Source organism: Podarcis cretensis (assembly GCF_951804945.1).
Source record: "Podarcis cretensis genome assembly, chromosome: 3".
NCBI classification, from domain to species: Eukaryota; Metazoa; Chordata; class Lepidosauria; order Squamata; family Lacertidae; genus Podarcis; species Podarcis cretensis.
In genome coordinates this window covers 88,212,738-88,237,986 of record NC_137172.1, presented here as the reverse complement: position 1 = coordinate 88,237,986, position 25,249 = coordinate 88,212,738, and the positions used below count along the sequence as shown (strand labels likewise).

The following is a 25,249-nucleotide window of genomic DNA, read 5'->3' as shown; positions in this document are numbered from 1 at the left end:
CCCCCTGCTTGAATTTTGTCTGTACTAATCAAGATTTCTGTGAAAGTTTGTTCAGCAATTCTTCGATAAATGTGCCCTCCTTACAGGCTAATAGAGGTTAAAACACTGCAGCAGAGAGAAAATGATATCTTGCAGAAGGTTGTTTATGTTATACGGCATTTATTGGACCATTAACACTTTGATCTGCTTTCTGCTGTATCAAACCTGCACAATTTGTGACCCATGAAGCCATATGCCACCTGCCAGCTATGTGTGGCCACCCAGGAGAAGCTCTATAAACTTCCAGGTTCTGCTGCTTACCTAGCACATAGACAAATTCATGGGGGATAATGCTGTCAATGATTACTACTAGCTACAATGGCTATGCTCTACTTCTGCTGTCAAATGTGGTATGCCTTTGAATGACAGGTGCTCAGAATCACAGGTGGAGAGGATGCTGTGGTACTCAGGTTCTGTTTCTGGGTTTTCCGTGGGCATCTGGTTGGCCTCTGAGAACAGAACTGGACTAGGTGGGCATTTGGCTTGATCTAGCAAGTTCTTGTTATGTTCTTAGAAAACAAAGAGCCGCATTTGGCTTGGCAGTAGGGATGGAGGAGAAATTCGTTTCCATATTCATTTAAGGCCAAATCTATCAGTTTTGCATTTTCTGAAGCAATATGCAAGCAAAAACACTGCTGTCCTTCAAAATTCACGCTTATCTGAATTTTGCACTGTAGGTTCACCAGCCAACCAGTGTTTATAAAAATGCACATGTTAGGGGAAACTGTGCAGGAAATGAAGAAATAATGGCGAAAATAACATGCACAAATGCATTGCTTTCAAAAATGTGTACATCCGTCAAAACTGCATGTTAAAATGTTTTCATTAGGAGAAATTTGCACTAAAATTCTGAAGGATTTTCAGGAGAATTTTATTTCAAGTCACAAATTGCTGCAAAATGTGGAGGATGAATTTAAGATGGGCGGGGGGGACTGAGAAACTGAGAGAACTGAAATTGACAGATCTCTCCATCCCTGGCAGTATTGCTGGTCTGCAGTTGCTTGGTTAGTGTTTTCAGTTTCCACCTTGTTGTTCATTTATTTGCATCCATGCATGGATCCTCATCAAAGTTGAATTAAAGCAGCAGCAGCAGCAGCAAAGAAGTCTGGATGTCTGCTTTCCTTCCAGCAACCATGATATGATTTTTTTTGGTTGGTTGGGGAAAATGGCATTATATCACTTTCATAATTCTAACGTACATGATGTCTGGTGATGATGTCTGAAAGGAAGCAACTTCTTGCAGCTACAGGACAAACAATATTAGTACCCTCAGTAACAGTCAAGGGTTTGGTTTTTGTGTGGTTTTTTAGATAGATAGATAGATAGATAGATAGACAGACAGACAGACAGACAGACAGACATCCACGCAGCAGTAGTCAGTCCAAGCAGTTTATATGGGATGGAGTAGTCTTAGAGGGGAGTGGTTTTTAATGTTCCCAAAACTTGAAAGAAATTATTATTATTTTCCTGTCATTAACTTGTTTTATAAATAATTTGTTAGAAAACATGTTTGTCTGTCTTGAATTTAAAAAGCTACATTTTTTTTTTTAGGTTGCATTCAAAGATCATTTGGGGTGAAATTCATCCCTGGGCAGAAGGCCAGCGAACGGCCTGCGTATCAAATAGCGCTTAAGCTGTGCGTAGCTCTTGTGCTACTGCACTGGGCCGAATGCTAAATGTCTGATCATAAATGTGCTGCGCATATGGGCAGCTTGCCAAAATATTTGCCCGGTGAAAGATAAGATCCCCTCTCTGCAGGGTGTGGTGAAGGAGCAACAGACAGGAACTGCTGCCAGCAGACATGACTGAGTATGTGAGCTTCCTGCTTTTGGCCTTCAGCGAACATTTCACAAGCCCTTCTCTAAACTGGGAAAGGAAAGAAGCAGCTTCATACATCGTTTCGGCACTTCTGTAATAGCCCCCCTTTAAGCAGATGTAGGGACGCGGGTGGCGCTGTGGGTAAAACCGCAGTGCCTAGGACTTGCTGATTGTATGGTCGGCGGTTCGAATCCCCGCAGCGGGGTGAGCTCCCGTCGTTCGGCCATGTGACCCGGAAGTGTCCTCGGACGGCGCCAGCTCCCGGCCTCTAGAGTGAGATGAGCGCACAACCCACGACTGGGCTTCGGGCAGGGGTACCTTTACCTTTAAGCAGATAGCCTTGGGTACATTCAGAGCCTTCGGATAATTAACGGATGACACAGAATGGATCTCTGCTTACACAGGAGTTACTTAGTGCCATGAGGTTATAGCCCTAGTCAAGTGTGCTTGTTCATGTATGCATCATGTGATCCAAGTTGCATCTGCTGGCCTTTTCATAGTTGCATTGAACCTTCACTTGTATACCCAAATACATTTAGGCTTCCTCTGTGTGTCATCTGGCTCGCTCCATGCTTTACGGCAGGCGTGGCCAAACTTGGCCCTCCAGCTGTTTTGGGACTACAACTCCCATCATCCCTATCTAACAGGACCAATGGTCAGGGATGATCAAAACTGTAGTCCCAAAACAGCTGGAAGGCCAAGTTTGGCCATGCCTGCTTTAGGATGATGAATCCCATACAGGAGCCAACATGCATTCAGGTATTGGCTTGGTACAAATGCAACTCTTAAGGCAGTACAGTCTCTTGAAGACCATACAGTTGCATGAGTATCCATGAGGACATCATTGGGAGAGGTGTATTTTAACTTACATTTGTTTTCATCTTTTCACCCAGTTATCATTTCTCTCTCTCTCCCCTCGTCTCTTCATGTAGGAAAGTGTTTCCAAATGGGATTCCAGAGGAGTATTTCTTAACAGCCACATTCCGTGTTAGGCGAAACAGCAAAAGAGAACGATGGTATTTGCTGCAAATTTTAGATCAGCACAACATGCCACAGGTTAGAACAAATGGTCTTTTGCCTTCCCAAGTGTCAGGTGATAGATACAGCTTTGTAGGAAAGCAGATATTTTCCTCTCTGGGATCAGAGTATACTCAAGATGTTTTTGCTGTTATGGCTATATATAGAATCAGTAACTGTTCTGTAATACAGCACTGGCATGGTAAGTGTGTAAGCTGCCACCCAGGATTGCTGTGAAACTGAAATTCTCTTTTGGGTTGTGGTGGAATAGAGACGTAACAAACGAAAAGCAAATTAAACAATAAAGGGTTTAGAACTGATGCTTGATGATGAAGCTGCATGGGAGACTTTTTTTAATGTCCAAGGGTGGGATCCAAAAGAGTCTCTTGCACAAGTAGAAGACACATCCAGCTGTGTACAGGGAGTAGTAATTTTTACCAGTATCTGCCAGCAGTCGCTCCCACACTATATCCAATGCCATTCTGGGGAATCCTTGATCCTCAGGAATGGCTGTATGTGTGTGGGTGCACAAGTGCACAAGAGACTGCAGTGGGAATGAGGAAGCCCCACTGGCCAAACAGAATTCCTCTTGTGATTCTCTGCATCCTACCAACATATAATGAGGAGTGAACTTTTAGTCCGTTCTTTGCTATTTTGCATTTTCATTGTTTCAGACCGCTTCTAATTTGACTCTGCTTTTTTTCAGGTTTACATCACCGTTGACGGTACAAAAAAAATTGTAGAGTACATTGCACAGTCCACCCAGGGGGGCGCATTGCACTACACCTTTAGAAGTCGGGAAATCCACCCTGTTTTTGATCGGCAATGGCACAAGCTTGGCATTAGCGTGCAATCAAGGATCATTTCTCTCTATGTGGATTGCAGCTTAATTGAGCAAAGGGAGATTGATGAGAATACTACTACAGACTTTCAAGGGAAGATTCTTATTGCTACCCATTCTTTAGATGGCAAGCCTGTAGATGTAAGTTGGGTTGACCGTTAAAGTATATTTCAGTGATATAAAAATGCGTGATCAAAACGTATTTATCCCTACAAAAGAAAAGCTTTGCAAGTTATTAATGTTATGTACTGGGACCCTTTGAAATAAGAAACCTGATTCTTAAGAGATCAAACAGTAGTAGCCAATGAGGTCGTGGAATGGAGATAGTTACCTGCCCTCCTGGCAGGTGAATCCCTGCTCCTTATTGGAAGGCGTGAAGTGGTGGCAAAGTCAGTGCAGTGCGAACATGACAGTGCAGGCAGTCTAGTGCTCCTGTTGGTGTATTTGCACCATGCTGTCCTCCTTGCCACTTTACTCCTTCCTCTCTCCATCCTAGTACGCAGCAGCGACTCACCTGCTGGAAGGTCAGGTAAAGATCGCCGCCACACCATGCCACCTGCTACTGTCAAACGGGTGCCACAATTTAACATACCAGGTTCCATATAGGCACATTATCATTTTTCTAGAGTGCCTTTCCTCTTGCCAGTGCAGGATAGGCAGTGGGATGGACTGCACTGCATGTAACTCAAAGCGTTCTGGAAAACTGGTTAGGAACAACTTTTGGGCATCTTTTTGACCATTCTGAGAAAGGGGATGCTGGACTGGGTAGGCTTTTGGTCTGATCAAGCACGGTTCTTTTTATGGTCTTAGTCTATTGTTGTATATACATTACTAGCTTAAGGCGCAGCTAAGTCATTCTATTTCTATTTCTAACTTTGGATTGAAGCTGGTTTGGGGAGAAATGCACCAAGACACATTATTATTATTATTATTATTATTATTATTATTATTATTTTGGGGGGGAATATGACAGGATACATACAGGTTAGCTATGGGTTGTGTACACTGCTTTCCCAAAGCAGCAGTGGGAGTGCACTGGATGTGGAGTAAATGGGTGTGTGTACATGGCCTAATAGAAAGGACACAAAAGGAGAAAAAAGGGGTGTAGAGCTGAAAAGAAAACATTTAATGAGCTGCTTCACATGTCACACTAAGCCGTAGCTCATTTTGAACCGTGCCTCCCACTCCTCGTGTGGCTTCCTTCCACCTCCACGAATGCTATGTCTGCCACAAACAAACCATGGTTTAGGCTGTCATTGTATGTTTATTTCAAATACACCAAGGGCTCGTACTTCCGCTTGCCCCATGCCTAGAAAGCGTGGGTCTGGGCGATTTCCCACTTCTCCTGGGCTTTCTAGGCATGGGTCCAAGCCATTTTGCCTTTGGCTTGCTGCTTTCCCCCAGACAACTCACTATTTAGCACTAAATCAGAGCAAACATCAATCTGGAGCAAACCCAACTGACATTTGCTCTGATTCAGTGCTAAAGATCAGGTTTTCCCTGAGGAAAGCAGCAGGGCAAATGGAAGTGTTGGTGAGGCCTGAGAGTGGTGATCCGGAAATAAACTTAAGAGTAAACATTGGTTTGTTTCTGGCTTATTGCTTGTGGTTTATTTGAAACAAAACAAACCATAATCTGGGTTTGTATGACATGACAAACTATACTATGGCTTGTTTGTGCCACACGTGCAGGAGAGAGCTACATAGGGATGGCAGGACATTCACATAATCCATGGCTTTAAAGTGACTTACTGTTACGTGTGAACCAGCTCTGTAGGATGTAGAAAGCATTTAAATTACACATTTTAAATTTTACATTGCCTCAGCTGAGGAATATGCAAAAGTGACTTTAATATCAGCTGTGAGTCACCTCCAAGTAAGATTTCATTTTTTTTAATCTGTAGTAAGAGAGTACTACTACCTATTTTCACATTCCCTTTATTCCCTCAGTCCTATTCTTTTGGTCATGCATGACCACCGACTCCTTTCCATCTGTTTTAGACTGTATAAATGTCTCACAATTCTCATGCATAGACTTTGCTCTGCAGCATGCAAACTCTTGTGTAATGTGCAACTTTTGCAAAAAAAACAAAACAAACAAACAAACGCTAGTCAACTATTTTTTCTAAGAGGATAAAAGCTGTTCAAATATATGCCAGTATTTTTATAGCGAACTCAGTGTACAGAATTCTCTGCTCCTTGCTGTGCAGATGATTCAGTACATGGGGGAAACAAATATTTGTTCATACTGTTACACATCATCCCAGTTTTCATAAGCGATGTGAGATTCCAGGGGTTGCAGGCCTGCTTCCCAGGGTCTGTGTTGCCTTTTGGGACAATAAGACACAGTAGAGTCTGTGGTGTCTTTAGGACGTATGGTTTATTTTACACATGTATACAACCTGTATCTAGATGGAGAGAGTGCATAACATTCACATTCCAAGAGGGTCCTCTTCCCGCCGTTGCTGCAGCCTTGAATCCCAAGAGACCCCAAACATCATATCTGGCCCACTCTGAAGCATAAAACAGACTGTCTGCCTTGTGCCCCCCTTGCAAAAGGGACACCTTTTTCCTGTTTACTTATGTCCTCCACCCTGTAATTCTGGAAACTTCCCCCTCCCAACTCTGGGATTGTCATTTGCTAATTACTCCGAGCTCAGGGCAGGGTCTCCCCACTCTGTGTCCTGCAGAGAGCCTTTTGCCTTTGTTGACGGCTTTCTTGATGGGTTAATGTCTTTGTTTCATAATGGCCCATCCCCAAGCAATTCCCTGGTCAGGAAAACAAGTCCAGGCTGTATTCTTACGCTGCTAAATCCATTGTTTAAACTCCCAACATTTACTTTGAACAGTTGAGGGGGCAAGAATATATATGAAGGTTTCATTTCATAACTTTATTGTGCTGCAGTGGGACATGTCTTGTCCTCTCAGTTCTGCCAAACGTTAGCCATGCCAAGAATCCTGGAACCTCCTGTGCTCCATCCAGCATCATTTCTGTGGCTATGAGAAGCTGATTTAGCTGACCCTGGTTCAGAATGACCAAGTGTTCCTGCCCTGCCTTCTAATAGAGATCCTTACTTCCACTCTAGAAAGGAACAGGGAAGCAGCAGTATCATCTCTTCCCTGATGATTGCCAGGCCAGTTGCATGCATTAGTGTTGGAACAGATAGGCACCTGGGACAAAGCCATGTCCTAAATAATTTTACTATATTGTTACTAGTATTAAGAGTGGACGAGTTTGTAAATAAAGGTAGCACTCCTCCTAGAAAAAAATCAAAGAAGCGTCTTTTGGAGAGATGTACCTGCCAGTTTTGAAACATATCCCAAAAAAAATATCAAGTAAGTTGGCCAAAGGAATGTAGGAAACTGCAATATTCATTGTGGTAGATAAATGCAATTGCTTTTTAAAAAATTATACAGTATAAATAAGAGCTGTGTTTGGCTCAATATACTTGTGTTTTGTATTATTAGATTAAATTATGTGGGCTGCTCCTGTGTTCACAAATAATATATGCAAGTACAACATTTTAAAATGAAACACTGTAATGTGCTTTCTGAGTTTACAACCCAAAATAGAATTTGGCGTACGTAATCCCATTCATTTCTATGAGTTCAAGTGGTTTAATTTTGTGCTGGATTGTGGTCACAGAGGTTTCAGATGTGTCAAGATTGATTACCTTATAAAGCTGATAAACACCTCTGTGTTTACTAAACAGATTGAAGTTGGCCGCATGATAATATACTGCAATCCCAGTCTTGCTGCTCAGGAGACTTGCTGTGAATTATCTGAGAATATGGTAAGTTAAGAAAATAAAAAATGCAAGTTCCCCCCCCCCACCCCAGAAACACACAGATCGGTACAGTCCTTCTTTCTCCATTTAGAAATGCAAATAAATTTCATGGTATTACAAGATTAATCCGTTCTTCAAAATGGAAGTGTGACCTAGATTAGTTTTTCATGCTGAAAAATATGGAATGGGAAAGTATCAACACTTGAGAAACAATAATTCAAGCAGAAAAGTTATATTGAAAACAAGAGGGATTTCTATGGGCAACCGTTGTCGATGTATGCCTATATCATAGTTTCTGTTTGGGTCTCATTAAACTTGATCAGTACAATTGCTGATGTAGGTGGAGACACCCATTATATGTTTTAGGTAGAGTATTTGATAAACATAAACATCTGAATACTATCTGCAAAGAATCCTTAATGATGAGCCTTATGTCTTATTCAGGCTTGTCCTTGCCGCACTACTTTCTCCTGGAGGAAAGCCGATCTTTACTTCTAAGTCAGAGCAAAAGTCAATTGAGTTTTCTCTGGATTGATGTTTGCTCCAATTTATCACCAAAGAGTGGGTTTTTTTGGGGAAAGGGGCAGGGCAAGGGCAAATCTGCTTGGATCCATGCCTAGAAAGCAGTGGGAAACCGCTTGGACCTGTACTTTTTAGGAACAGGACAAGCCAAAGTCTGGATGCACTCTAATTCCCTCTCTCATTCTAGCTAGGTGTTATTTTCTGTTATTTTCTACCATTTTTCTTATTTCCCCCCATTTAGAAGTATTGTGCTGTTCATATGGCTAAGAACCTAGTGGATTAGTCTGACCCACAAGCTAGCCGCTATACATAAAAAGCACGGAATATTTTGCTAGTTCATTTATAACATCCTTTAGCTACGTATTTGACATTATTGCTGTTATGTACTGAAGTTCTCACCCTGGGCCAGCAGGGGGATACTGTAGATAGTTATGCAAATGAAGGATCGAAAGTGACGTTCAGTGATTGGATAGTTTGTATGCAAATGAAGGATTGAAAGTGACGTTCAGTGATTGGATAGTTTTAGAAGTTGCAACAGTTACGTTGTTCTGGAGCTCTATATAAGCAGGCTGACTGAGCTCCTCAGTTCAGTTCTGTTCCAGCTTACAAATAAAGAGCTGCTTTGGAAGAATCGCTGTGTCGTCTGATATGTTCGCCCACAACTTAACAATTGCGATCGTATTTGCCGCATCAAGGATATTTTTTAGAAAAAGCTTCAATTGAATTTTGCATGTAAGTCAGGCCCTATCTCACACATGGATGATAATGTGGGTAATTGCAGTCATATACATACCTACTCAGAATTAATAAGCCCCACTGAGTTCAGTAAGCCTAACTCCCAGATAAGTGTGTATATGTTTGCAGTGTTAGATAAGATCAGTGGTAAGATGCATCCCCCCCCCATTGTTAAAGAATAAAATATATGTACAGCATTTAGAAGTGTGTGCAAAAAGAGTGGCTGCCCAGGCTGCAATCCTATTCCCATTTACCTGGGATTAAGCCCCATTGATCTTAATGGGACTTGCTCCTGAATAGGTAGGTATAGAATTACACTGTAATTTTCATATCCACACATGCTAAAGCAATACAGTAGATGAGAAGATTTCCACTTGCAGCCCCAAACTCCCTCCCTAGGAAGTAAGCATCGTTGAACACCACATGACATACTTTAGATTTAACTTCCATAGAATTGCTCTGTGGATCACTAATACTGGTTTTCTGAAATTAAAATAAAATAGATCATTCACGGCCTGATTTTGAATTCAGGTTGCTGTTTTCATAATGCTTGCATCAACGTGGAGTTAATTTAATCCTTCCTTCCCCTACAGGGTGTAATCTCTACACATGCAAAAGGCACTATAGAAAAAATGTTTTGATCACTGTAGATGTAGACTTAAATCGGAATAATATATATTTATTATTTCAGTGCCCTTTGGAAGAAAGCTTGAAAACTACTGCAGCATCACCATCAACTGTTCATGTTGGTGAAATACATGCACTTCCAATAATGGAAAAAAAACCTGAAGAAAAATGCTTTTGTTCTTCAAATAAGGTACAGGACTTAGTTGCTTATACAAAACATTTTTTTTTGCTTTTTGTGACCTGTAACATTTGTGCTGCTGGCTAGTAACTTTGGCTTTTTGCTCGCACCTTTTGTCCCTTGTATTTTAACTAGTATTTAACATTTGTGGAAGTTACGTTATTTTTAATATAGACTTCACAGATTAATGGAACCATGCCAATGGTGCAACAATGGCCACCCATTATATACTCCTATATAATATATAGGACCATAAAGTTGTTCTGCAATGGCTGAGGCAGTAATGTGTTAAAGATGACATAGAACCGATGCACATCCATAGCCTCTGTGAAACAAATTTTACCATAAAAACCCCCTCAAGAGGGTTATTCTGTCAGTGTAAACACACACCTAGCACGAATGACACTGACTGTTCAGAATTACAGAAGATTAGAGGAATGTACAAGGGAAGCAAATACTATAATAAAGGGTTATTTCAGCTACTTCAAGTTGATTGGATAAATGTCACTCCAAGGTATACTGCAGAGATGAAATTTCCAAATGGTATTGTCAGGGGTTCAGGGAGAGAGGCGCAGAGGAGGGAGGAGACCGAGAGTGAGGGAGAAGGATTCCAGCCTGACGAGGAAGAGGACGACAATGACCCGAGATGGTCCATGAGTCCGTCCAGTGAATCGGAGGATTCCCAAAAGGGAGCCCCCCTGGTCAAGCCAAGGGGAGCCCAAGGGGGAAGCAGTCAGGAGCAGGGGAACGTAGGGGGAACCGCCAGTGGGAGTTGGAGATCGAGACCTGCTTCTCCACCGGAACGGAGTGAAGAGGGTGGAGTTACCAGTGTGTCGGGAGGAACAGAACAAGGAGCAGAGGGGGGAAGGAGATCGGGGCAAGACGTCCTGCCGGAAGGGGCGGAAAGCAGTACCGGGAGCAGTGTGGCTGTTGAAAGGAAGGTCAGGAGCAACGTACGCGCGCCAAGTTCAAATGTGGAGGCGCGCGGAAGTGGGGAGAGCTCTGGGGAGGAGCCTGGTGCTAAAGCACGAAGGAGGGGGCAGCAGGCAGGAGAAGACTCAGCCTCTGGGGAGTCCCGGAAAGAGGGAACACAGGGGGGCAGGAAGACCCTGCGGAAAAGGAAGGAGAGGAAAAGGTGGAGCAGCACAAGCCTCTTAAATTGGTGCAGGGGAGGGACGGACTCAGAGGGGACTTCTAACATCTAAGGGTAACAGATGTGGAGCCACGGAGTTTGGATGTAATGATGACAACGATCTTCAATAAAACCTTTTGTATATAACTTGGGCTGGATTTTGGTCTCTTGTGAGCTGGGACCCAGGGTGGCTCTGACAGTAAGTCCCCTCCCAAGAACGCAAAAATTTTTTTTTGCAAAGCTCACGAACGGTGACAGCCATGAGTGCGGAGGAGCAGTTGACAGCTCTGCGAACTACAGTTTCCGAACTCACTGCTGCAGTCCTTGCGTCTCAGAAGAAGCATGACGAAATGGAGAAGCGCTGCCAGGACCTGCAAACCAGGTGGGAACGTGCAAGCAGGGAAGGGTTCCCAGGGTCCAGATCAGAAGGGATTGGACTTGGACGGAGGGGGGGCAGACTAGTCACCCACTTCGATGGGAACCTGAAGCACTACCCCAGTTTCAGAGCAGACGTTTTGTATGCATTGCACTTGCTTCGTCATGACTTTAAAGATGAGGAGGAGAAAGTGGGGTTTATTGTTTCTCACTTGCATGGGCCGGCCAGAGACTGGTTGCGCAATTTGTGGCGTGAAGATGGCCCTGCCCGCCGCGATGCAGATGAATTCATTAAAGCAATGGATGCCTGCTTCCAGTCAACTGTAGATGTGGATCTTGCACGCAGGGAAATTTTTGGATTGCGGCAAGGCAAAGCCACTGTGCGTCAGTACCATTCCAGATTTTTTGCTTTACTGACTGCGCTAAGCTGGGAGAAGGATTGTGCACCTGTGAGGGATTTGTTCTGGGAGGGGCTCAGCGGTCCCATTAAGGATGAACTTGCCAGGGGAGACAGACCCCAGACCCTGGAGGAGCTTGTGCAGAGGGCTTTGGCGATTGGGATAAGGCACGAGGGACGTCCTTGGCACACTGAGGAAGAACGTCAGGTGCGTCCACCAGCGAGGACGTCTTCTTTCATCCCCAGGGAGTTCAGTCAGTCACATCCTTCGCCACTGGGAAGGCAGGGGGAGGAGCCCATGGAACTTGGTGGTGCTAAGGCTCAAGCAACAGCCAGAGCCCCAGCTTCCGGTGCAGTAAAGGCACAGCCTCCTAGAGGGACCAGGAAGTGTTACATTTGCGACAGTGCACAGCACATGGCGAAAGAGTGTCCCCAGAGGCTGCAGAAACACACTGCAGCTTTAGCAACTGTCGCAGCAGAAATGATGCAAGCAGAGCAACCTCAGGGAAACGACAGTGCCTGGCTGGAAGCAGAGCTGCTGGGGCTCAGCCAGGCGAATCTGTAGAGCAGTCCCCAGCGCTTTTGCAACGCACAGACCCTTTACCACCCAAGCCAGCGGTGCAGCTCACTGCAACACTTCAGTTGCCGAATGGAACCACCCTGGAAGTCCCCATCACGATTGATTCTGGGAGCAACGCAGATTTTGTGGGGACGCACTTTGTCAAGCAGCATCGCATAGCGCTTCTGCCAGCGACAACACCTCTGAACGTAGTCACGGTGGATGGCAGGAAATTGCTAGGAGGACAAGTTGTGCAACAGACGCCTCCCATGGTGATGAGGATTGGAAATCATCGAGAAGTCATCAGCTTCAATGTCACCCGCCTTTCAGACACGCCTATAGTATTAGGCATGAGTTGGCTGGAGAGACACAGTCCTGCTGTAGCGTGGTACCAACGGCAGATCACCTTTTGCTCATCGTACTGTGCTCAACATTGCATCCAGTCCAGCCAGGAGGAGGGAGCGGAGCAGCAGTTGCAACTTGGCATGGTGCAGGCAGTACCCCGCAAGTACGAGGGGTTCCTGGAGGTTTTCTGCGAGAAGGAAGCTGACCAGTTGCCGCCCCACAGGCCTTATGATTGTGCCATCGACCTGGTGCCAGGGGCGCAGTTGCCGACTGCAAAGCTGTATTCCATGTCTGAGGACGAGATGCAAGAACTCAGGGAGTTCATAGAGCACAATTTGAAGCGCGGATTCATCCGAGAATCGAAAGCGGTGGGGGGCAGTCCTGTTTTCTTTGTAAAGAAAAAGGACACGCCCCAAAAAAGACTCATTGTGGACTATCGATTCATAAACAGTAAGACCAAACCCAAGGCCTTCCCCATGCCCAAGATAGACGATCTCCTGGCAACCGTACGGAAGGGGAAGATCTTCACCAAATTGGATCTGCGTGGAGCGTATAACCTCATACGCATCCGGGAGGGCGATGAGTGGAAGACGGCCATGTTCACGCCTCTGGGCACGTACGAATACAGAGTGATGCCATTTGGTCTCCAAAATGGATCTCACGTCTTTCAAGCATTTATGCATCACGTGCTAGCGGGACTTCTCTACAAGAAGTGCGTGTGTTTCCTCGACGACATCCTGATCTTTTCGGAAACGGAGGAGGCCCATGAGAAGGACGTAAAGGAAGTCCTGCAGAGACTACGGGAGAACAAGCTCTACGCCAAGTTAGAGAAGTGCCAGTTTGATGTGACGGACGTGGATTTCCTAGGCTACAAGCTGTCCGACAAGGGGCTGGCCATGGACAGCGCCAAGGTCCGCGCGGTGTTGGACTGGAAGAGCCCTCGCAATCGGAAGGAAGTCCAAAGATTCATCGGCTTCGCCAACTTCTACCGCAAATTCATCAGAGGTTTTGCAAAGGAGACGGCAGCGATCACGGACACTCTCAGTTCCAAGAAAAAGAGGTTCGTGTGGACGGAACAGGCGGAGCGCTCTTTTCAGAAGCTTAAAAGCCTTTTCGCCTCCGAGGAGCAGCTGCTGCACGTGAATCCAGGCAAGCCCATACGAGTAGAGACCGACGCGTCAGACAGAGCGGTTGGAGCCGTACTCCTGCAAGAAGATCCACATGGAAACTGGAGACCCGGTGCCTTTTACTCCAGAAAGCTCAGCAAAGCGGAGCAAAACTACACCATATGGGACAGGGAGCTGTTAGCCATTCACGCAGCGTTCAAAGCGTGGCGACATTTCCTCATTGGAGCCAAGCACACAGTGCAGGTCCGCACGGATCACAAGAATTTAGAGTATTGGCGCACGGCGAAACTCCAGAGCCAAAGACACATGCGCTGGGCAGAGTTCTTCGCGGATTTCGACTTCAGGATAGAGTACGTCCCAGGGGACTCCAACGTTATAGCCGATGCGCTCTCCAGGAAACCGCAATATCTTGAGGAAGCGGCGCCAATAGCAGCCAGGCACATTTTTGCACCGCAGGCGTGGGCGTGCGCTGCCATCGCTGTCGACCTGGACGCAGTGCGACGCGCGTTGCAGGTAGATCAGTTTGCACAATCCAAAATAGAGGAGCTGCGTAGGGGTTCGCTGAGAGACGATGAGTTCCAGTTACGCGACGGACTGTTAACTCACAAGGGTGCCCTCTACGTGCCGAGCGACGAGCTCCGAGCAAAGGTTCTGCAGCAGTTGCACGACGCTCCCAGTGCGGGCCATTTCGGCAGGGAGAAGACAATAGAACTGGTGGCCAGGGACTTTTGGTGGCCCCAGATGCGAGGAGAAGTAGCGGAGTACGTCGCCAGATGTGACACTTGTCAGAGGTCCAAGCCAGTACACCAGAAGCCGGCGGGCTTGCTGGAACCACTGGAAACACCACAGCAACCGTGGGAGAGGGTGGCGCTGGACTTCGTCACTGACCTGCCCAGTTCCAGAGGCAAGACGGCGGTACTGGTGGTGGTGGACTTGTTCACCAAGATGGCGCACTTCATTCCCTGCGCGAAGGTGGCGACGGCGGAACAGACCGCCAAGCTCTTCATCGACCACGTGTTCCGGGCGCATGGGCTGCCGCGGGCCATCCTGTCCGACAGGGGGCGCCAGTTTATTTCCAATTTTTGGCAGAAGCTCCTAGGTATCCTGCGCGTCAAGATCAACCTAGCGTCGGCAAGACATCCACAAACCAACGGCCAGGCCGAGAGGGTCAACGCGATCATGCAGCAGTACCTGAGATGTTATGCAAATCAGCGACCCACAGCTTGGGTGGACTACCTACCGATGGCGGAGTTTGCCTACAACAACACGAAGCATGCGTCGACGGGGGTGACGCCGTTCTTCGCGAACAATGGACGTCATCCCAGGACCTTCCCGGGGTTCGTAGCACCAAGAGAGGGGGAGCCGCAAGAGGCCGACCAGTTCGCTGCAGAACTACAAGAGGTGCACGAGGAGCTGCGGAGACATTTGGAGCTAGCCAAACAAGCGTATAAGGTGCAGGCAGACAAAGGCAGAAGAGTGGGAGAGGACATCCAGGTGGGGGACTGGGTGTGGTTAGCGGCCCAGGCGATGCCAACCAAGTCGTTGGCCAAGAAGAAGCTAGGGCACAGGCAGCTAGGACCATACCAGGTGGAGGCTAAGATCAACCCCGTGGCTTTTCGACTGGCCCTCCCCGAAGGTTCCAGAGTCCACCCGGTTTTTCATAGGTCGGTGCTCACTCCCTACAAGGCCCCGCACAGGTTTCAGGAGTCTGAAACAGTACCGCAGCCACGCACAGAGTCACCTAGGAGGGAGGGATCGCCTAGGGTCGAACCACTCAACGAGGTCACAGAGATCCTGGACTCGAGATGGGGGGAAGAGGGAATAGAATACTTTCTAGTCAGAGAGGGTGCACCAGTCAGTGCCAGTGGGTGGGTGCCGGACTACGCTTTAGACGAACCTCTTTTAAAGGACGAGTTCCATGCCCTTTTCCCACATAGACCCATGCCAGCCGAGTACTTCGATGACTGGCTCTTTACCCCCACATGTTCAGGCAGCACTTTCCACGGCTTTTCTTCAGCCGAGGAAAGAACGCCGAACTCAAACTCGCCCAGGGGATCGTGTTCGGGGGTGGACACAGAGCCCTCTTATTGGTGGGATGAGCAACCAGAGGAAGCCTGGCGCAAGAAATGGCTGAAGGGGCCTTGGACGGCAGCACCAGACGAAGTAGCAATGGAAGAGGGAACTGCGAACATTTTGGGTGAAGAACCCGAATTCGAACACACGTACACCGAGCTGCCAGCAGAGGTCATGGACGTAGCCGAACTGTATCCTGCATCTACCTCCGAGGAGCTGCAGTTCCCACAACCCGCACCCGATGGGGGGGAGGGGGGAAGGGGGGGCTTCGAGGGGGGGATGGATGTCAGGGGTTCAGGGAGAGAGGCGCAGAGGAGGGAGGAGACCGAGAGTGAGGGAGAAGGATTCCAGCCTGACGAGGAAGAGGACGACAATGACCCGAGATGGTCCATGAGTCCGTCCAGTGAATCGGAGGATTCCCAAAAGGGAGCCCCCCTGGTCAAGCCAAGGGGAGCCCAAGGGGGAAGCAGTCAGGAGCAGGGGAACGTAGGGGGAACCGCCAGTGGGAGTTGGAGATCGAGACCTGCTTCTCCACCGGAACGGAGTGAAGAGGGTGGAGTTACCAGTGTGTCGGGAGGAACAGAACAAGGAGCAGAGGGGGGAAGGAGATCGGGGCAAGACGTCCTGCCGGAAGGGGCGGAAAGCAGTACCGGGAGCAGTGTGGCTGTTGAAAGGAAGGTCAGGAGCAACGTACGCGCGCCAAGTTCAAATGTGGAGGCGCGCGGAAGTGGGGAGAGCTCTGGGGAGGAGCCTGGTGCTAAAGCACGAAGGAGGGGGCAGCAGGCAGGAGAAGACTCAGCCTCTGGGGAGTCCCGGAAAGAGGGAACACAGGGGGGCAGGAAGACCCTGCGGAAAAGGAAGGAGAGGAAAAGGTGGAGCAGCACAAGCCTCTTAAATTGGTGCAGGGGAGGGACGGACTCAGAGGGGACTTCTAACATCTAAGGGTAACAGATGTGGAGCCACGGAGTTTGGATGTAATGATGACAACGATCTTCAATAAAACCTTTTGTATATAACTTGGGCTGGATTTTGGTCTCTTGTGAGCTGGGACCCAGGGTGGCTCTGACAGGTATGAATGATTGTTTCCTGGAATAGCTAGTTTGAGAGGCTGCACAGTGTGAGGCAGTCCTTGGCTCTTTCCTAAGTGGCGCATAGAAACTGGACTAGGATGGCAATATAGCTGGACCACTATGGAAGAACAGCTCTGATGGGAGTTCAATTCACAGGTATAGACATAAGAGTCTGAGAAAGCACCAGCCGTGGCAATCTTTAATAGGTGAATGAGACAAATACTGGGACACTCAAAACCATGATTCAGGATCTTAGAAGCAGAAATCTTAGTAGGGGTCTGGGCCATAGTGTCAACCTTCCCTTTTTTTGCGGGAAATTCCCTTATTCCAGCGCCATTTCCCGCTGCTATCCCGGATTGTTAGATATCACGTAGACTGTCCCTGGGATAGGTGAGGCTGCTGATCCCTTATTTTCAGTCTGAAAGTTGACAGCTATGGTCTGGGCACCCTGTGACAGCAAGAGGAATCACTTGTGAATCAGTAGCAGGTACATTACAGAACGACTGCATATCACCTCACAAGGAGGTTATCAGCCAAACTCTGAACTAGCCTATTTGGAATGGGTGACAGCTTTTCATAAAGCATTGCTGATTTAAATAATGTAATTTGCATGCCATTTTCATGAACACAGCAAATGTCAAGCTGCAGCAGACATTATGCAGTTAGAATACAATGCCTTTTTTTAAAAAACTGCAACTTATTCTTATAGTATTTTTGTTCTGGAATGTGGGGGTGGGTGGGAAATGAAATGTTTCAGGCTTCAATGATGGCTCGCAGACCACACAGAAGTGGTACGTATGTGTGTTCATGCAAGACATAAACACAATACAAAACAAAAATCCCAACAGAATGTTAGAAAATGTGTGAAAGATAATATAGTAATAACGTCCCAGATATCAGTGACCATATGCTCAAATATGTCATCCTCTTCAGCATACTGAAGTCTTACCAGAAAGGAGACAGAAAAGTAATTAATATACTGTGTTTGGGAAACTTGTAACATTTCACCTTGGAAAAACTCCCCATCTGCAATTGCATCAAGGAGTGATACTAGTTCCCCCTTTATTAGGGAATAATTGCTTTTGTGACATCAGTAGCCATTGCATGGACTGTCTGGACACAAAGGAATGGTAGGAGGCACCAGCTAGGGAACCCCCAAGGGTAGAAGGCTCAGAGCCCAGGGACTCATGGTGAGACAACAATGAGTGGTAGGAGGAGGTGTTGGAAGCTGAAGTGTAACAGGGTTTAGTGAGAAGACAAGAGTCTGTGGCTGTGAGAAGTCCACAATCGGAAGCAGGAGAGGAGGAAGACCAAGAGGCAGAGATGAGTCAGGCTGGTAAAGAAGGCAGGAGCTCCCCCCCCTCCTGCTGCAACAAGTTCCCCTCCTCCCTGGTCTCCTAGGATCAGGAGAGGTATGAAGCGTGAGCAGCTAAGGCAGCCACGCAGGTGTAGTCTCAGATTGCTTGGGAAAGACCCGGGAGAGGAGGAGACTTAGGCAGCTGTGGCAAGGCAGGGATCTTCAGTCTCCACAACTGCTTCATAGGGACAAGACCTATCATTAGGCCTGGCACTCCTGGCCAGATCCTGTTTCTTTTCATAAAGAGTTAACTTCGCTTACTCTGTAACATCTGGAGTGTTACAGGTTCCCCAGCTCTGCATTATACCAATCCTAAACTTTAGCCAAGAACTCTTGCATAGTCAGTAATCAGTGCACTTAAGGTAAGGAGCAAAAAACCAAGAAACAAAAGGCCTGAGGCAACAGTGAGAGTTGTTGTAATACCTGCTGAGGTCACAAAGGTGCTACTTTTTCTTCTCAGTAACGTAATCATAGAGATGAGCAAGGCTGAATGGTAAAGGGCTAAACTCTGTGTTTTCTTTTAGCATTATCAAGAATGACTATTATCCAGGCACTGCTCATACTGCTTACTTCTCTAATGTAAGATGCTGGAATAAAACATTTCAAGCTTTACTTTAAACAGGGAGAAGCAGGTGTGCCAGGAGTATCTGGTTTGCCAGGACAGAAAGGAGAAAAGGTAAGATTCTAGCCTCATATAAGCTTCACTGGTGGCAACACTGATACAGTGGTACCTCAGTTTACAAACTTAATCCATTCCGGAAGTCCGTTCTTAAACCAAAACCATTCTTAAACTGAGGTGCACTTTCCCTAATGAGGCCTCCTGCCGTCAGTGCCCTTTCACTGTTCGGATTCCGTTCTTAGACCGAGGTAAAGTTCTCAAACCGGGACACTATTTCTGGTTCTGCGGAGTTTGTGAACCGAATCGTTCTTAAACCAGACTGTTCTTAAACCAAGGTACCACTGTATTGTTTTACTGTACATGTTAGAGAAAGTGGAAGTGAGGAGGAATCCATCAGCACATTCCAGTTTCCTTTGAAAAGCAAAGTAAGACCCGCTATTCCAAAACCCTTCCAACTCAATGACATAGCAACGCAGCGGAAGTTACAATTTACTTTGACATAAATTACACTGGCTTCCTACAGCCAGTGGATCCTCTGCCCAACTCTAGATTGCATGGAATCCAGGTATTTGAAGGACTGTCTTGCTCCATATGAACCTCTCTGAGCTCTTTGATGGATGCTCTGCTCTGTGCCTTCATCTTCATACATTAGGTAGGTGGCTACCAAGGCCAGGGGCCCCCAGTTTTGTGGGGCCCCCAGTTGCAGAATGCTCAAACATATTTACCTGACAATAGTTTTAATATTTTGTTAGATGGCTGGCGAAAACTATTTGCTTGGTAAAAGCTTTCGGTTGACTTGGATTTTGGCAGTGCTGTGATTCGGTTTGGATTTATACATTATTTATTTAGTGCTGTTTTCCTTGGTTATTGCTTCTGTGAGCTGCCTTGAACATGATAATGAAGGATCCCATCTATGTAGCATTGTTTCAGTGCCTGGTGAATTTAATCTTTCATATAAATGAAGGCAGATTCCACTTTATAATTGTCAGAGGTGCATTTACACATCACAATAACCCGGGGTTTCTGACATATAATAATTTATTGGACATGCTGTCCAATTGCTCCTGCTTCAATCCTCCCCTTTTGCACAATTGTCTAGTAGTCTACACTACACCTAATTGGAAACGCCAGGGATTGATCCTGTTTCTCAGTTTCTGTTGGACTAATTTGCTTCTGATGACTCTTTTTTAAAAAAACTTTCCTCATCTTTGAGTACATTTTAATAATTGGCTGAACCTGTTTTAGGGATCTGATGTGCTCAAAGCAGCAAAGCCGGGTTGAAAAATCTTTACTTGAGTTTGAATGCAGGTGTTCTTTCAAATCTAATTCCGCTCTGAAAGGGCTATTTCAAATTTCACATTATTCTGCCTGTCAATCTGCTTATCGGAATACAATGAAGAGTTTATGCTTCCAGCCTGTCAAGATCAGCCTCAGGGAGCTTTGTGGTGTTTCCTTTTACCAGGGCAAAATGATTTAAAAAATAAAAAACAGCATTTAACAAATGCAGAGACCCCACTGACACTGTCCTTTGTTGCTAGCCCTTTAACAAAACTGTGGCCTATTTTTGTTGTTGCATTGCCATCTCATGCAATCTCCCATTCCAGGGATTGGAAGCAGCTGGAGGCAGTTTATTTTTCCTGCTTTTGAAGCTTGATATTTGTTTCCAGGCCATCCTGCTATAGTGTAGGGGTGTGGAACAGTTTCCACCCTGTGGGCCAAATCCTCATGGGCCAAATTTGGCCCCCCTGCCCATCCCCTGACAACATAATGATCTCAGCTGATTCAGCACATTGAAGCCCCAAAATCAGAACCTGAAAGCATCATGAGGGCTTGAAAAGAGCCTTGTGCAGTGCTTTAAAACCCTTGGGCTTTCTGCTTTATTGTGCATCAGCTGATAGGTAGTAGAGCCAAGACCCACAAGGAACTGCCTGAATTTCAGCTTTGCTGCCCATGAGCTTGATGGCTGGTACAGCCAAAGTCTGCTTTCTGCAATCATTGGTTGTGCGACTTGAGTTCCTTGCAGGGGTCTTGCTAGTGCAGCCAATCTAGCAGGCTTCAGTTCTGCCACTCATCAGCTGATAGCAGAGCCCTGCTTTCCCCTGCCAACAGGGGAGTGCATTTTAAGGCTCCTAATTGTGTGTCGGCACGGACGTCACATATGACGTTAGGTGTGGGACAGGTGGGCGTGGTTTGGGGGAAGCAGCCTCATGGGCCACATTTGAAACCCCAGCAAGCCAAGTTTGTCCTGTGGCCGGAGGTTCTCTGACCCTACTCCAGTACTTTGGGTAGATGCTTCTAAAGTGTTGTAGTTAGGGCTTATTATTGCCTCAAGTCCCAGCAGTAGAAGGTATTCAGACAGTTTTAGGGATAAGTTACCAATAAAAAATCACAACCCACCCAATTTTGCAAGTTTGACTTGGGTGTATGGATGTTGTGGGATAATTCTGACTTTTTTTTTTTTTGCTGGGGGAGGCAAAATGAAGGAGCAGCATGCAGAACATGTTGGAAAATGGCCAGCAGCCATCATTTTATTTGCCTAGAATACATCTGGGAAAAGCACTACAAGACAATGTCTTCCTTATGTAACCTGCTCTTCAAGGCCATTCTTATAGCTCATCTTGGTGACCCTCACTATGCCCTCTCCTGCCCCCGGCCTTGTTTTATTCCTCCTTTGACCCTGTCCCCAGCCCTGTCCCCAGACTAGTTCTGATCTAATACTGAAGCTGAATAACAGATTCCATCTGTGTCCTCTCTAGCCTTCATTTTGTGCCGAGACTGCCCTGATTCTGATGGCTTCCTACCTACTGTATATTATTATTATTATTATTATTATTATTATTATTATTATTATTTTATTAAATTCGTTAGTTGTTTCATCTTGCTCAAGGCAACCCAAAGCAACTTACAACCAAGCAACATACTTTTTGGACTGGATGCTTGTGTAACAGTACAGTAACTTCAGAATAAACTCCATCAGAGTAACAGAATAATTAGTCCCCCACTTAACCACAACCAACCAATCTCCAATAGCCACCTGGGACATGCATTTCATTTATTACAATCCCTCCTCTCCATAGAGTCCTGTGCTTTATCAGGTGGAGTTATACCTGAGTCCCGCTTGTTTGTGTTATGTGGGAATTGAGTTGGGTCCTCACTTGTGCTCAGCAGATTACCGTTGGTGTTGGGAAAGATGGTGTGGGGTGACAATTTTTGCTGATTCTTTCTTGCCCCTTTGCCTGCTGAAAAGATGGTTGGGGACCGTCTGGGAGAGCAAGAGAGGTTGTGCTGGGAACTGCAGATAGAATGCAGTATCGACAATAATTGCCACCCCACCTTCCTCCAACATAGAGCCTCTCTGCCGAATCCCGGATTCCTTGTGAAAATGGAAGAAATTCTTCCAGTTGTGCAGGAACAAGCCTGGATCCCACTAACTGAGGGTTTTTTTTTGTGGGGAGGGTATCTTTTTCTCTGTTTTCTTTGATGTCTGCTGCTCTGTGACATTTGTTGGGTACAATAATACATGCACTTTAGCTCCCGTCTTGTTAACTTTTTTTTTGAAGTCCTCTTTTGCTCTTGTATCATGGCAGCTTATTTAACCCTGTGAACATTGCTGCATATCGCTTGAACGGAAATTCACTATTTAGAGGAATAATATTGGCGGCTCTTAGTACTTATCTTCAATGGAGCTTTACTTTTCTCCATTTCCAGTTCATAATTTCTAAGTGCAGACTGAAGTATTACTAATGTCAAAAACATGGCGATATCATAATTATATCTCATACCGTTTCTGATACTCCGATGACCCTCAGTTATATTCATTATGCCTCCTAATTTCACCATCATATTCCAACTGTATATCAGATTTCCTCAACATCCGCCTACTCCCCCTACCAGCCATCTGAATGTAAATAGGTTTTCCAGAGCTGAACTTTGATGTATCCACACTCTGCAATGTGAAAAAATTGCCTTTCTGTGCAGCCCTTTGAGTATTGTTTTAACCAGTTTCTTATCTATCCATCTACAGTGCTACCTTACTGTCCATGATTTCCAATTTAGGTAGAGATCTCCCATATGGCACAATATCAGATGCTTTGCTGAAATCTAAACAGACTAAACTGACTGCATTGCCCTTGTCCAGAAAACCAATTATCTTTTCCAGATTACTTTGACATATTCTACCTTTCATGGACCCATGCTATGTTTCTTCTTGTCTGACCCCTTCTTCCTGACTTGTATCGTTCTTTCCTTCCATATTTCTTCTGGGAGTTTCAGTTACGTTGATTTAAAAAAACAAAGCAAAACCTGCAGTTAACACACTGACAGCTCAATGCCAAACACATTTATTTGAAATGAAATCAAATTTCTTTGAATGCAGCTAGGCATATTTAACAGATCCATAGGACTGAAGCTATAGTCTAGCCGTCCCCAACCTTGTGCACTCCAGATGTTTTTGACAATAACTCCCATCATCTCTGGCCATTGGAAGACACCAGGTTGGGGAAGGTTGATTTGTCCATAGCTCTGGGTGACCTTTGAGATGACAGAACAAGGTGCTGCTAGAATGGACTGCATCAATTCAGGTTTCATGTCAGGGATTACATTTATGAGTGTTTTCTTTACATTCAAAAAAGAAATTACTTGAAAGTAGAAAACTAGTGCAGAATGAAAGAGACTGGGAGAGAATAATTAATCTGGACAGACACCTTTTGTGGTACTTTGTTACTTGGGCTGTTTGAGGGGCTGCCATCGAATATGTTTTGGAGACTGAAGCTGATAATTGTCACTGGTCATGAAAATGCTGCATTGGCTGCCAGTGAGCTACTAAGCCGAAATTCAAGGTGTTAGTACTAGCATATAAAGTTCTAAATAGCTTGGGACCCAGGTACCCAAAACTGCCTTCCCCAATGTCAACAATATTAGATCCTATGGTTGGCAGGTCAGTGCTGGTAGTGCCGTCACTGGGGCTTGGCATTGACCAGTGACAAGGTTTTTTCATTGATGGTCCCATTGCTGTAGAGTGCCCTCACTGGTATGGTGTGTCTGTCTCCCTCATTATTGACTTTCAGCTGGAATTTATGACATTCCTGCTTACCTAAGTGTTTGATGGCTGAAGTCACTGTTGTTGGTAACACTGAAGTCACTGGTTGAGAGAATCTTTAAACTGTTCTTTCTTTAAAAGTTTTTAAAATTTGTTTTTATTATTGATTTGTTTGTCACACTGGGCCCTTTGGGGAGAAAAGGTGGAATAAAAATAAAATAAAATAAAATAAAATAATTCATCCATCCATAGCAGGGCATTCAGAACCAATATCCTCCACCCATAGTCTGAAGTGGTACAATCCATTCTACTACCTTAGGTTGGAGGAACCTGTTTTTCTGTACTGGGGTGTGTGGCACATATAAACAAAATTCACTGAGAAAGGTGACACATTATTGGGCCAGTGGACACATTGAGATTTTTGAGAGAGCGTCATGGGTGCTTCTCTTCCATCTCCCTACATGCACACACTGGATCCAACATATCTGAGTGTGCGTAGCATTGCCTTCTCCATTCCTCTGACAGTTCATTCTCTTCTCCTGTGACACCCCACTTTGTTCTCCCTGCCTCCCCCAGTTGCTCTGTTTTACTCCCCTGAAGTCTTTCATATTGCTCCACTTTCCCTCTTAGCTTCTCAGTTGCTCAGGCTACTTTCTTTTTGGCTGCTCAGATTGCAGCCTGAGCCTTGAAAATCACATAGATTTCAGAGAGGAAGTTCGGGAGACCATTGCCCTCCTAGCTACCTCCTTCAGTTCTATAACAACCCTCACCACCTCGTGATGATAAGGGCCATGGGGGTAGCTCAGAGGCTTCACAGGCACCAAGACCTCAAGTGTCCCATTGGGTCCCATTGGGGACCCTAGAGTTAAAAGGTTGCAGCAAAGGGATTAGAAGCCTTCCCTGGTTCCTAGGAATGTGAATCATCGTTGGAGGGTCTAGGAATGACTAATACCATAGGAACTAATAGACAGTCCGTAAAAACTCTATAAGAAGTTTTAACAATTTACTCTACATTCTTATATGACTTACAAGAATCTTAATAAACTGATAATCAAAAGGGGGTGAGCGGGTTAAATAAAATGCTCAGGGTAGTATGAACCCCATATAGCACACAAACTGCATCATGGGTCAAATGTTGGCTGCCCTGAACCTAGTTCAGCTGTGCATGGACTGAAGAGTTTGTTTGATTTGAGTCTGGCCTCTGCTTATTAAAGTGACAATTACATGATGTAGGCATAACTTCATAATCTAATTTGCTGTAGTCCATAGTTATCTTAAAGGCTTAAGGGGAGGGGAAGTTGATTTACTGTTGTCATGAAGCAGCTGTGTATATTTAGCATGGTTTCTAGTTAGTCACACTAAAGTCTTTTTTTGTAATAAAAAAAAAGAATAGCAGACATAGAACTGCATGAATTCAGAGTATGCCATGTGTAAAAATACATTTCAAGAGACAACGAAATGGTTAGGAGCTCTCTTAAAATAGCTGGAAGCAGCACAGGAAGCAAAATATGATGTAATGCTCATTCCGTGGGCAGTCACAGAAACTGACATGATTAATTTCTGCTCACCCTCTCTTCTTCCTTTCCTAAGTGC

At 45.6% G+C, this 25,249-nt stretch overlaps 1 protein-coding gene across 6 annotated transcripts in view; it reads left to right on the top strand.

Moving 5' to 3' along the window:
- Window positions 1-25,249, top strand: part of COL19A1 (collagen type XIX alpha 1 chain) — a 193,897-nt gene that overhangs the window by 47,980 nt on the left and 120,668 nt on the right. For all 6 annotated transcript variants that reach the window (XM_079970398.1, XM_079970399.1, XM_079970397.1 and 3 more), the window contains exons 5-9: window positions 2,790-2,913; window positions 3,581-3,856; window positions 7,428-7,508; window positions 9,451-9,576; window positions 18,622-18,675. In XM_079970398.1, the coding sequence (XP_079826524.1) occupies window positions 2,790-2,913; window positions 3,581-3,856; window positions 7,428-7,508; window positions 9,451-9,576; window positions 18,622-18,675 (661 nt within the window). The remainder of the gene's footprint in view (window positions 1-2,789; window positions 2,914-3,580; window positions 3,857-7,427; window positions 7,509-9,450; window positions 9,577-18,621; window positions 18,676-25,249) is intronic.